Source organism: Arvicola amphibius, chromosome 3 (assembly GCF_903992535.2).
Source record: "Arvicola amphibius chromosome 3, mArvAmp1.2, whole genome shotgun sequence".
Classification (NCBI taxonomy): domain Eukaryota; kingdom Metazoa; phylum Chordata; class Mammalia; order Rodentia; family Cricetidae; genus Arvicola; species Arvicola amphibius.
Window position 1 is genome coordinate 35970057 of NC_052049.1, and position 14237 is coordinate 35984293.

The window sequence follows — 14237 nt, forward strand, 5'->3', positions numbered from 1 at the left end:
ATTATTACTGGCATGTACTTTATAAGATACATTCTTATAAATAAACACCAGGCTCTGGTGTCGCATCTTTAATCCCAGCACTCAGGAGGCAGAGGCAGGTGGGTCTCTGTGAGTTCAAAGCCAGCCTGGTCTACACAGAGAAACCCTGTCTTGAAAAACCAGAAAAAAAAAACCCACACAGAAACCTTTTGCAGAAGTTCCCTCACATCCAGCATTTCCATTCTGTATGTATGTCAGTTCTGATTTTAAGTGATATCTTTGTGAAAATACTTACATATATATGTATGTACATACACTATAGATCACAGAGAGAGAGAGAGAGAGAGAGAGAGAGAGAGAGAGAGAGAGAGAGAGAGAGAGATAGGATTTCTATGTGTGGGTCTTGTCTATCCTAGAACTCGCTCTGTAGACCATGCTGGCCTCAGACTCACAGAGATCTGCCTGCCTCTGCCTCCCAAGTGATGGGATTAAAGGTGAACACCACTACTGCCCGACTTAGTGTGTTATATATTTATTACTTATTTATTTTAAATAATTTACTTTTATGTACATTGGTGTTTTGCCTGCATGTGTGTCTGTGTGAGGGTGTTGGGTCACCTAGAACTGAAGTTACAGACAGTTATGAGATTGCTGGGAATTGAACCTGGGTCCTCTGGAAGAACACTCATGCTAACCTTCTGGCTCTTTAGATACCTATTAACAATACCTGTAATGCATAGCAAAGCCACTCTGAGAGCCCGCAACCCCTCTTCCCACTACCTTAAACTCCCAGACTGTTCCACTTTACAGCTTCTCTCCTCATAACGGGCAGGCTTTCACCCCTTTTGCTGTTCTCTCTGTTTCCAAGAGGGAGCCATGGCAGCTTTGGACTACCCCAATGCCTCTAGCAATTTTCTCTCTAGCACCTGAGAGAGAAGCCACTCAGCAGTTTTATGTTTACAATAAACCTTCTTCCCACGGGAACTGTGCCCTTGCTTACACACACCTGGGAAGCTGAGTTAGGAGGGCTAACAGGTCATAATCAATACATGCTATAATATGTAGACCTGTCTCAAAAAAAAAAAACCCCAAAGTTATTCAGAGGTAAAAGCCCCCTGAAGTTCTGTTGCACATTTGGTAGAGATACAAAGTAGTAACTTTATTTTTTTGTTGTTTGGTTCTGATTTTTTGAGACAGGGTTTCTCTGTAGCTTTGGGATCTGTCCTAGAACTAGCTCCTGTAGACCAGGCTGGCCTCAAACTCACAGAGATCCGCCTGCCTCTGCCTCCTGAGTGCTGGGATTAAAGGCATCTTCCACCACTACCTGGCCAAAGTAGTTTTATTGCATATTCTCTTATTAAAAAGCATTTTCAGGTCAGAGGTCAATGTGGAAGTTGGGTTGCAAGTAACTTGAAGGAAATAAAGGATACGGCAGAGGCAGCAGCTGCAAAAAATGTTCTAAGTGAGGCAGAGAAGTGGGGCATTACCTGGAGAAGATGAGGATCGTAATTTAAGCTAATTAGAGAGCTAAAAGAGTTTTCCTTTTAAAAAACTGAAAAATCAAACTTATGTAGTATTACAAAGGATGTCTTGTCATTTTTACCTACTGTATACATGTACCTATTTCATAATTTGTCTTGGAATTTGTAAGTTAAACACATATAAATATTAAATTCCTTAGCTTGAGGCATCATGTTGTAATAATATTGTTCAGTTATTTTAGTGCTTATTGGTTAGACACATTAGACCAGTAAGTATTTTTTTTTTGCTCTGTTTGACAAATAGCACCCTGTCCATTAATAAGACTGGTTGGATAATTCTTGCTTTGTTATTTGGTAACTATAGATTTGGGCTTTTTATTATAGCAGTTTACTAGGATATTTCAGTAACACTGTTGTGCTTTTGCTCTTAATGACAACTTTAGAAAATATCTGGATGATTGCTGAGCTACATAAAAGTTTTGAGTCATTTTAGTGTCTTTTGTGAGAGAAATTTTAGAAGAGTGTTACCTGAGGGTAGCCACCTTGGTGCTGCTCTCTTTCCAACACTGGCAGGCAGGCACTTGAAGGAAGATTGTGACTTTAACGGAGCCATTTGACTACAGTAAGATCTGTAAGTGTAGTTCGTTGCATTCTTAAGTTATTCATGTTGGATGCTCATATACATGCATTTCAGAGCTATAGTCTGAAAGTTTTTTTCTTATAGGAAGCTTACATAAGAAATAAAGGAGTGGGTTAATGATGAAAGGACATTATAGGTGTTAGAGGTGAGAAAATGTTACTCAAATTGTCATCAACACAGAGAAACCTCAAGAAATACTGGAAGGTTCAAAGATTAACTTGGTATTTAGTTATTGATTTTTGTAACAAAAGTTAAATCTCCTAAGTCCATTGATTAGTATAATACTGCCACAGTAATGTACATGCATCTGTAGCAGAATTTTTAGACTAGAAACCAGAGCAGTGAATATGTGAGAGCATTGATAATCTTGAATTACTGCTTACTCAAGTTTAACTGAAATTACTCATGAATATTCTGACCCAATTAGATGGTGATTCACAACTTCGTTGGAATGTAGCCACAGACTGCATACAGTTTTCAGTGCATATATATTGTTTAAAATCAGTTCTTTAAGTGTAGACATATTATTTTAGTTTACTTTAATTATTTACAATGGAGTGCTTTTTAAAACCTTTTGAGACAGAATCTTATTATGTAGCCCAAGCTGGCCTCAGTCTCATCATCTTCCTGTCTTAGCATCCTGAGTGCTAGTCATGCCTAGTCACAGTGAAAGTTTTTTTTTTTAAATATTTATTTATTATGTATACAATATTCTGTCTGTGTGTATGTCTGCGGCCAGAAGAGGGCACCAGAACTCATTACAGATGGTTGTGAGCCACCATGTGGTTGCTGGGAATTGAACTCAGGACCTTTGGAAGAGCAGACAATGCTCTTAACCTCTGAGCCATCTCTCCAGCCCCTTTTTTTTTTAAAACAGTGAAAGTTTTAAATTATGTGTCTTTACTGTGAAGCTGCCTTCTGATAGTGTCCTGTGTTCCACTTTAGCCTGTAGCATTGGTGAGTGTAGTGTGAAATACTGAACTCTGCAAACAGTATTGTGTGTTTTCTTTGGTTTATTTACTTAATAACAGCTTATACTTTGCAGGTATGTGGGTCAGCAGACCTTTCATTTAAAATACTAGACAGTGAATGATTTAGATTAGTCTCAGCCACAGCTTGGCTATTGCAGCTACTGATATATTCATAGATTAGTGAAGCACTGTGCTCCAATAAAATTGTTTATAGAAATAGGTAGTCCATCAGATTTAGCCCATGGCTGTACTTTATTATTTAATAATTTTAAGTGATAATTTCATGTTAGCTAGTGTTTTGCATGCAGTTATATAATAGTGTCTTCCTGTCTGCCTGCCCTTCTCTTCCTTCCTTCCTCCCTCCCTCCCTGCCTTTCAATTTTCGAGGCAGATTTCTCTGTGTAACTTTGGAGCCTGTCTGGGAACTCGGGAACTCGCTCTGTAGTCCAGGCTGGCCTTGAACTTACAGAGATCAACCTCCCTCTGCCTCCCAAGTGCTGGGATTAAAGGAGTGCGCCACCACCACTGGATAGTAGTGTCTTTTTCTGCAGTTTTGCTTTTCATGATTTCAGTTACCAGTAGATAACTCTGGTGTAATAATGTTAAGTGGGAAATTTCAGAAGTAAATAATTGGTGTTTCAAATTGCATGTCATCCTGAGTAGCATGTTAAAACCTCCCATCATCCCCCTTTGTCTTGCCCAGAAAGTGAGTCCTCCCTTTGTCTGGTGTATCCATGCTGTATACACTACCTGTCTGACATTATGGATTTATGACCCATGATCACCTGGAGCAGCTTGTTCTCCTGACATATTGTCATAAGGTCACTAGTAGCTTAATCTTACATTATAATTCGTCCACCTCACTCTATCTCATTAAATCATGTCACAGCACAAGTGGTGAATATAGAGCAATAAGATTTTTTTCTTCTTTCCCTTCCTCCTCTCTTCCCATTCACTGCCTCCATCCACTCTTCCTCCGCCCCCATTCAGAAAGGGTAAGGTCTCCCTTGGGAATCAACAGAGCATCAAGATGAGGCAGGATCAAGTACCTCCCCCTGCATCAAGACTGAACAAGGCATCCTGCTACAAGGAATAGGTTTCAAAGAGCCAGTTCATGCATCAGGAACAGGTCCTGGTCCCACTGCTAGGACCCCAGGAAAGATCAAGATACATAACTGTCACCCAGGTGCAGAGGACCTAGGTTGGTCCAATGCCAGCTTCCTAGATGTCAGACCAGAGTCCAATAGCTCTTACAAGCTCAGGTCAGCTGTCCCTTCATGATCTTGAACCCTCCTTGCTCATATAATCCCTCCTCCCTCTCTTCAACTGGACTCCCAAAGCTCAGCCCAGTACTTGGCTGTGGATCTCTGCATCTGCTTCCATCAGGTACTGGATGAAGGCTCCATGATGACAATTAGGGTAGTCACCAATCTACCACTGCAGGGGAAGGCCAGTTCAGGCACCCTCTTCACCATTGCTAGGAATCTTAGCTGGGGTCATCAATGTGGATTCCTGGGAGTTTCCTGGCACCAGGTTTCTCCCTAACCCCACAATGGCCCACTCTGTCAAGATATCTCTTTCATTACTCTGTCCCTCTGTCCCCCTCCCAAGAATCCTGATTGCCGACATCCCCTGTCCTCTCCCCTCACCCAGTTTACCCAGGACATCTTACCTATTTCCTCTTTAGGGAGAACCGTGCATTCCTCTCAGGGGCCTCCTTGTTCCCTAGCTTTGGAACAATATTTTTTTAAAGGTTTATTGCCATAATTTATTTTCTTACTGTGCCAAATTCATTAACCTTATCTTAGGTATATATGTACAAGAAAAAGTATCTCATGTATTTTGTGTGTATGAGAGAGGGGGTAAGGGATTGAGGTGAAGAGAGAAAGATACAGTATATGAAGAAATTGAGAAGCTACTCATGGTTTCAGGCACTGAGGGTCTTAGGATGTATTTCTCATGAAAAAAGAAGGGACTCTTAATTTTCTACTTGTGAAATAAATGGCACATTCTTACTATTTAGAGTTGATTGAAAACTTGGTTTTCTTTCTTACAGGACAAATATTCTTCTGGTGCAAATGGAGACACTTTTAACAGGACTTCAGCTTCATCAGGTATGTGTTAAGGCAAGATGACTTTTATTTTTAAGTTAAGGGTTTTGTATAATACTTAAGGATAAGGAGTAGATTGATAGGTATAGAGTATTTTTTAAATTTTTTAGTGAGGATTAATTATTTAATATTTTAGATAGGAAAACTTATATCTAAAGAAAATACAGTGTCAGAGACTATATTACTTCATTGAATTGCTGTAAAACTTTTTTCAACCTGAGGGTTGCATGTTTGGCTTCAGGTTGCTAAAGCATTGTCAGGTCTCCTGATATAAGAGGGCAGCATAGATGGTAAGATTATTAAAGTAGGTTCTAATTCTGATGATTAGCCAAAACCCAAGTGTTTAAGCCAGACGTTGTCATGCCATCAAAAGCATGAGTTTCTTTGGCATCAGAAAACTAATTTACCAAAGTTCCCAAGAGAATGAGAGATAAGTTTCAAAATAAAGGATTGAAACCTATTTTGTGACTCCTAACCCCTTTCTCTGCATGAATTTGTATTTGGACTGCCCACCTTCCCTGCGGGTGTACTACCATATGCTCTAGAATTAGTGTGTATGATAGCATGGTAGAAGGAGTACAACTTGGGTAAGAAATTAAATCATGGCAGTAGTCTTTTGCTTTATTGAAACAGGCTAAAATGTGACTGCTGATATACAGTGAAAGATTTTTTTTTTATTATGGTAACATGTACATAACAGTGACCAGCTTTACCATTAATATTTTTATTATTGTGTGCATAATGTATATGCTGTGGCATGTGTGTGAAGACCAAAAACAACTTTGTGGAGTTTATTATCCCTCCACTTTTAGGAGTTCAAACCTTGAGAGAATTGAACACAGATGACCAGGCCTGTACAGCAAGAACTTCAGTTGTTGAATCATCTTGCCAGCCCTAATATTTGCCAGTAAAAAGATTTATTATTTATGTACATGGGTGTCTTGCCAGCATATGTGTAAGTGCACCATGGACATACTTGGTGCCTGAAGAGGATAGAAGAAAGTGATAGCTTCTCTGGAACTGGAGTTAAGATTGCTGTGAGCCATCTTGTGTGTGCCAGGAACCAAGCATGGCTTCTCTGCAAAGAGCAGTAAGTGCTCTTAACTGTTGACTCATTGTGCCAGCCCCAAGACTCAGTGTTTTTTGTTTTGATTTGTTTTGTTTTGAATTTTTTTTGTCCTGACCATTTTTAAGTGTACAGTAGATGGGCATTAAACACACTCGCATTGCTACATCAACCATCTACCTTGATAAATTTCCTCTTTGCAAACTGAAATTCTGCTCCCATTAAAATAATAGCTCCTCACTCCTCCTGTTTCCAGCCCCTGGCAACCACACTACTGTACTTTCAGTGAGTCCAAGTCGTTGTCTATGCATTTGAGTTACTGCTCATTTTAAGGCAGACAAATGCAAGGCCTAGGGGCATATTCAGTTTATAATTTCTCCTGTTAAAAATTAGAGGATTAGGTCAAAGCATTTTATAGTCAAGGGAACTGTTTGCTTACTGGAACCTGGCATACAGTGAAGGAAAAAAACTGCCCAGGTAGTTTGTAGAAAAGTGAGGGAGGGAGGACGAGACTCGGTCTATTAGGTTAAAGCAAGTTTAATTCCTATGGCTGTTTTAAGTTCAAAGTAAATCTGTTGACTAGAGCTTATGAAAACCTTTGCTGTTGTCAAAGAGCACTTCTTTCACAAACATTTAAATGTATTGGTTTAATATATAATCCAATTTTCAAAAGCATATGGGATTATTACCTGCCTGAAACAAACAAAACAAGACTCATTTTCCTTCCTCCGTATGAATGCTGAGATCTTTTAAAAGTATAAAAGACAGATGTGTAAATGTATACTTCCTGATATTTACCCAGTGGAAACCTGGTTCTCAGAAATAGTTTCAGTAAAGGAATGAAATAGGCAGGCCTATATCATATGAGAACATGGTACTCTGTTGTCATAGAATTTTTAAAAAGTTAGATTGAAATGACTACCAACTAAATGGCATAGCTCATTAATCTGTGGATGCTTAGGCTAAATAAAAGAATTCACATGAAAAATAATTGTCTCTCTCTGGATAACAAATACCTTTTTGTAGTTTTCAATTTTTCAAAAAAGTACTTCAAAATACTACATTGATTGTGTGAGGGGGCATGCATGCTGTAACACAGGAGTAGAGATGAGAGGACAGCTCCAAGAGTCAGGGTCTCTGCTTCCACCCTGTGGGTGCTGGCACTTGCGCTCAGGTTGTCTTGTGTAAGTACCTTTTTGATCATTGTGTTAGTCCTATTTTTATGATTAAAAATAGAGCTTTTTGGACCTAGGAAGTTTATTTTCTCATTGCAGCATATTATAGTCTAGTGAATGTAAACTAAACTGATACCTAAATAATTCTTATCAAAAATTTAAATGGTTAGAAAGGAAGAAACTATATGATTCAAAATATTAGCCCCAAGTTTTGGCCTCCACTGATAGTGACTCGCTGATAGTGACTTTTTAGATCTCTCTCTATATATATTCTGACATAACTGTATCAAATTCTACTTTTATTTTATGGATGCATATTTATTACATTTTTATTTTTATTGAGACATAGACTTGCTTTTCTTTGCTTATCTGTCCTTGCTTTCTATACTTTATTTTCATTTTGTTATGATTCTACTTGATCTGGTTAGTTTTCATTTTTTCAGAAATGGGATCATATTATACTCTTTCTTGCTTTTACTTAATATAGTGTCCCAGTTAGTTTTTATTGTTGTTGGCTTGACACAGTCTGGAGTTGCTTAGGAAGAGATCCTTAATTGAAGAATTGCCTCAATCATATTGGCCTGTGGGCATGTCTGTGGAACATTTTCTTGACTGCTAATAAATATAGGAGGCCCCAGCTCATAGTGTCTGGTACTGTCTCTAGGTAGGTGAGTGGGCCTGTCCAGCTAGTGGAGCATAGGGTACTCTTCTGAAGAGCTGCTTAGACAACTCATTTTTCTTTTACTAAGGCCTCATGCATCCTAAACAAGTATTCCACCACTGAATTGCATCCATAGTCCTATTTTAACTCTTAATTTAATTTTGTTTTGAGAAAGTATCTCATAAGTTCCTAGTACTGGCCTAGAACTTATGTTGTAGTTAAGATTGCTGTGAATTTGTTACCCTTCTGCCTTAGCCTCTCAGGTAGCTTGGCTCTTGGGGTTTTTTTGGTTGTTGTTTTTGTTTTTGTTTTTTGTTAGTAGATAAAATCATTCTGTTATATGTGGCACATTGAAAAGGCTTTAAATTTGTATATTTAGATATGTATTTTTATTCGATTTGCTTTGAAATGTTATTTGCTTTAGAAATGGAAGATGGACCTTCTGGAAGAGATCATTTCATGAGATTTCCCTCTGGAAGAAATTTGGGAAACAGAGGTAAGTATGGTCTTCCTATAATCTGAACTGCTGACTAAAGGCATAGAGACTTTGGCTGTTTAAAGAAAAGTTAAGTCTGCTATAACTTAGCGCGTGATAGGTTTTGTTGATATAATGAGTTGATTTTATTTAATGTGAGTGGTATTTTGGGGGTGGGAGAGGAGAAGAGAAACAAAGACAGGCATGCATGCCCATCTGGCTTTAAACACTATATGATATAATCCATGTGGTCTTAAACCCACACTGGCCCTAAACTCTTCCTGTGTACTATATTACAGACATTATTGAACTTGTGATCCTCCTTCCACAGCCTCCTAAGTGCTAGCAGTAAATGCGTGTGCTACCATACCAGGTGATGCCCATGTACTTCAATGCTGTCTTAACTTCCTTGGGATGATAAGACAGTTAAATTGACTGCACAGATAGATTGTCCACAGTTGCTGCTTAATTTCAGATTTCTGTTTCTAGGAACTGATGTGAGAAGATTGTTGTAAAACATTTGGAGGGTAGAGTAAAGGGGCCTCCTTGAGTGTTAAGTTTTCTTAACAAAAACAGTATCGGAGATATTTTAGTTAGCTTATCAGTGTTAAATTTAAGAAGTTATTTTATCAAGGTTGAATTTATTTCCTAATTTTTGAGACAGGGTCTCTTACTGTATTTTTGGTTGTGAGCCTAGCCTTTAATGGCTGAGCCATCTCTCCAGACCTTTGAGATAGGGTCTCTTGTAGCCCAAACTGGGCTTGAATTTTCTGTGTAGCTAAGACTGGCCTAGAACTCCTGTCTCCATCTCCCAAATGATGCAATTGATGGCATGCGTCACTGTGCCTGACCTGGTTGGATTTTAAAATTGTATGTTTAGAGCCATCAATACTTGCCATGTGTGTTGGGTCCTACAATTCCAGTAGGATTTTGAGTTTAAGGCCACCCTGGACTGCACTTAAAATCCTGTCTCAAAACAAATGAACAAACAAAAAGATAGAAACACTTGGGTTTGTAGATAGTAGTAGAGCAAAATACTTTCATTTTTTCATAACTAAATTGATAGTACAAAATGTTTTATTATTTTCAATGGTGAAGATTATCATGTGGGCTGAATATAATGCCCCAGTCTATTGAGGTGAGGATCCAGTATATAGAAAATCATGACATAAATTCCTGATTAAAGGTAAAAGAATGAGTAAACCTTACATGTTTATCACTAGTGGATTTATTTATTATTTTATTTATTTATTTATATTTTGGAAATATAACTTGAGAATTAAATATACTTGCAAATATATTATTTTAAAGTCCCTTTTCTATTTTCCTACTATCTATAAAATTGTCTAATCCTAAAGACACGTTTCATCCCTATCTTTTAATAACACAATTTTGCAAGTTAAGAAGTTTAACTTTCTATAAAATTTTTCAGATATTGGCGAGTCTAGTAAAAGAGAGAACACACCTACTGCTGGAGGATTCGGGAGAGGAAAGGGTTTTGGAAACAGAGGTAATTACTTGTAATACTTTACAACCACAACTGTAGTTGGCTCCAAGGTTTCCAGGTTTATTTTTTAGGAAAGAAACCCAGAAAGTATGTGCCATGCTAGAAATTATGAGGCTCTCAAGAAAGTATTTTCATTTAGGGAAAGTGTAAAAGCAACAGTTTATGCTGCTTTGGGTATATACAGTGTTCTGTCTTTTTAAAAACATTTGTTATTTTATTATTATTTGTATGTGTATGTATGGATGCACATGTACTATGTATATGTATGGAGGACAAAGAACAACTTTTTCTCCATCCACCATGTGGACTCCAGGGATTGAACTCAGACCAGCAGGCTTTACAGCAAGCACTCTTATCCCTGTTACATCATATTTTTGGTACTCCATTTTGCCTTTTCCTCTTGCTTTAATATCATTGATTCACTCTATATATGAGCCCTGATTCTTCCCTTCTTTATTACTCAGGGATCTCAGTTCCCTGTGGAGACTTGCTTATACCTCAGGGGCACGTGTGTGCTATCTGTAGCTGAGCACAGGAAGACCAGTAATGTTTAGGTGGGGGAGCGTCCCAATTTTTTTCAGAAACTCAGCATTGATTCTTCCTTGGGACAGGAATGACAAGAGCAAGCAGCAACTGAGGGAGGTAGAATACAGTCAATTTCTTTGACTATATTCTTTGAATATAGAAACTTTGATGATTACAAATATTTAGGTGACATTAATTTAAAGCTTAGTTTTTTGTAGAAATAATTTTTAAGGACTACATCTACATTTTGGAAGGAAATACCTGCTGAAGAATTTTTGGTCAGTCATACAGTGAAGCTGTTGGATACTTGCTTTTATAGGAGAATTACATATTAAATTTCCATGGAATTTTATTGCTGGAAGAGCCCTTAAATTTGGTTAAATCTGAGAATGTTAAGTGATTTGAGATAACACATATATATCATGTGTATAAATTGAACAACTATCCAAATAATTGCTTATTTCTTATGTTAAAGAAGCCTAATTATAACTGAGTACTTTATAATGTAGTTAAGACAGTGATCGATATGTATCCATATTGACATTTAATTTTAAGATATGTATCCCCAAATATCTTTTCTGTGTGTGAGAGAGAGAGTGGCAGACAGGCTGGGGTGTCTCAGTATGCTGTCCAGTTAGTTATCTAACTCATAAACTCAAGTGATACGCTATAATCAGCTTCTAAGTAGCTAGGGCTTCAGGCATGCACCACTATCCCTAACTCCTTGAGTATTTTTACACTAAAGACCATTTTATTAAGTAAAAGTCAACAATTTTTTAAGAGACAGATCTCTCACTGAACCCAGAGCTCACTGATTTGGCTAGAGTGCCTGGCCAACAAGTCCGGGGGATCCTGTGTTCTTGCTTCCTCAGGACAAGAAAATCATTGTGGTTTTACACTTTCTTTTTATTTCCAATTTATGTGCTTTTTCTTTTTTTGTTTTAGTGGTACTGGAGATTGAACTCAAGCCCCTGTGCTTTCATGGTAGGCACTTTGTCACTTGAGTCATCTCTTCAACTCCAGATTTAAAATATTTTTGATATTTTGAATAGAAAGTAAATAATGGTTAATGATATATATTGTCTTGCCTGTGTTTATATTGAGGAATATGGGATATTTGAGATAATATAAAATTTACTAAAATGTCCTTTAAACTTAAAAGAATAGAGCTGATAATCTAATCTGATAGAGGCAGAAATTTTAGTATAATTTCAATTATTCTCATCCTGTATTGTAGCATGAATAATAAAAGCCCAGACAAATATTTAGGTTCAACCTGAAGATCAGAAAAGCAAAGCAGCCAACCAATAGAGATCTCTTACCTTTGTGAAATCTTCAGACTGAAAGAGAGTCAGTTCCTGTTTCATCTTACCTTACATTCCTCTCTAGTGCTAGGATTAAAGGTGCACACTGACTTCTATGGCTAACTAGTGTGGCTGCTTTGTGTTCTGATCTATAGGCAAGCTTTATTTATTAAAATACAAATGAAATATTACTACATTTCCCCTTTTTTGTCTAAAATTCAAAAAGGCTATAACCAATAAAAGAAAAACTATATATAGTAAGTACAATAACTATATATAATTTATACAGGCAATAGATACATCAACAATATCTAGTTTATTTGCATTTGATAAATTCAGAGAAAATACTCCATATCTATCATATCTTAATGAGTCCAAAGTCTTGTACCTTTTACTTTCTATCATAATTTGCTTTCTGCATCTGGTAAACAAGGAAAACAATAACTATAACTATCTAGTAGTCTTCATCTCCCTCAGAGACTCAAGAAGGAAAACATATTAACTGAGTAAGCAGGAAGTGCAGGCAAATGACTTCCAAAATATGTGAGAAATGACAGAAACAGCTGGCTGCCTGGACAGTCACCCCAAGTTCCTGTGCAACATTGGGCATTCATCTTTGGCCCACAGGCTTAGCATATCCAACAGACTTTTCTGTGAAACAGAATATTCTGAAGGGCCATCCCTCCTTGTCTTGACAGTGTTTGGAAGTCACTTTCTTTTGTGTCCTGCTTGTCCAGTTAGGACAGCATACTGCCAGCAATCAAGGCAAGGGCATTTTCTTACCCAGTGGCTTACTTTTGCCACAAAGAAAGTAAACTCCATGTGAAATTTCCTTGATGCCCATTCTCTTTTCTGGAGTAGATTGGTGTTGCCAGGAATAGTCATGTCTTTTTGTCATAAAAAAAACCTCCGTTATTAAAATATCTTAGATGGCATATTCTGTAGATCACTGAAGTGTTTGAAGATAACTGTCTATATAAAATACATCTTTGTTTGACCTTAAAAACATTCCTACATGTGACTACAAGTTTGATTGTAATAGGTGATTAACTACTAACCTGCATTTCCTTATTATCCTAAACAGTTGGTAATAATACTTTTCAAGGACTAGAAATTTACATTGCATTGTTAATTGAGTTGTATAGGTACAGTACATTGAACAAGAGTAGAAGTATATATACAGTATGTTCTAGCAAAATTAACTTCAAATTTATATTAATATACAGAATTTGTATACAATATACAAAAGTCCAATTCAATGTAAAGCATTTAAAACTAGTAGTTGCTTTTTAAAAATAGATTCAATGATTTATCTTTTTATCTATATCCCCCCTTTTTTCTGAGTAGGTTCAGTAATCTACCCTTTTAACCTGTATTATCCATATCCCCCTTTATTCTTTTCAAAACAAGAACCTTGACTCTAATTTCCTCTGTTCAACTTTCCTCCTGGCTGTAACCATTAACAACTGATAGCCAACCCCCAAATATCCATAACCCATTGAACAACCAAAAACCACCCACCCCACCTCTTTGGAATGTGGGTGTCATATTCATAAATTTACTTCCTGATGTCTGGGGACAATGGTATCTTTAGGGGATCCTGAAAAGAAAAATTTGGGTTGATTGTTAAGTCCTGGGAGAGGTAGCTATATCATTTATTGTTCAGTCTCTGCATAACGGGAAAGTGCAGGGCTTGCCTCAAGTCCTGGCTAGAGTAGTATGTTAGGCTGGATCATTTCAGCAGTTTATAGTCCAAAGTCAATCTTCAGATGGTGTTTTTCAGCTTGGTGGTGTTATCATAATGCTGGAGGAATCATTATTGTAGGGCCCCATCCTCCTTGTGAACTTCAAAGGTCACTGTTAGGTGTGCTCATGGTTCACTGCAGAAAACTGATATTCAAACCCGAAATCATGTACAAGAAAGTAGATAAAACCTTTTTCTAGAATTAGTTAATGCTCTATATGACCATTAATATCATGACTATATATATATATGTTTTATACTATATATATATAATTTATACCTTAGTTAAGGATTCAATTTAAAACCAAAGGATTATGAGATTAGTGGCAATAATAGTCCTTAAATTTTTGTTTTTCTTCTGTGCCATATTAGGTGGCTCTTTTTACATGAAACAGATTTTAGATTTCACTTTAATAAACATGCTTGCATTTAAAGAAAGAGCCACACTCCAACTCTAAAGCCAGCTTTGATTTTTTTTAATTAGACTGGGACTGCAAAGAGACTATTTGCATTATATGTCTTTAGAGAACAGCAGAAACATTTGGGAAGATATATAAAATTTTATTCTGTTGGAAATGTGATATACCAATTTACTCTT

General features: G+C 37.1%; 1 protein-coding gene across 1 annotated transcript in view; it reads left to right on the plus strand.

Moving 5' to 3' along the window:
• Nucleotides 1-14237, plus strand: part of Ddx4 (DEAD-box helicase 4) — a 53652-nt gene that overhangs the window by 1413 nt on the left and 38002 nt on the right. The window contains exons 3-5 of the mRNA XM_038323119.1: nt 5128-5185; nt 8509-8580; nt 9992-10069. Of these exons, the coding sequence (XP_038179047.1) occupies nt 5128-5185; nt 8509-8580; nt 9992-10069 (208 nt within the window). The remainder of the gene's footprint in view (nt 1-5127; nt 5186-8508; nt 8581-9991; nt 10070-14237) is intronic.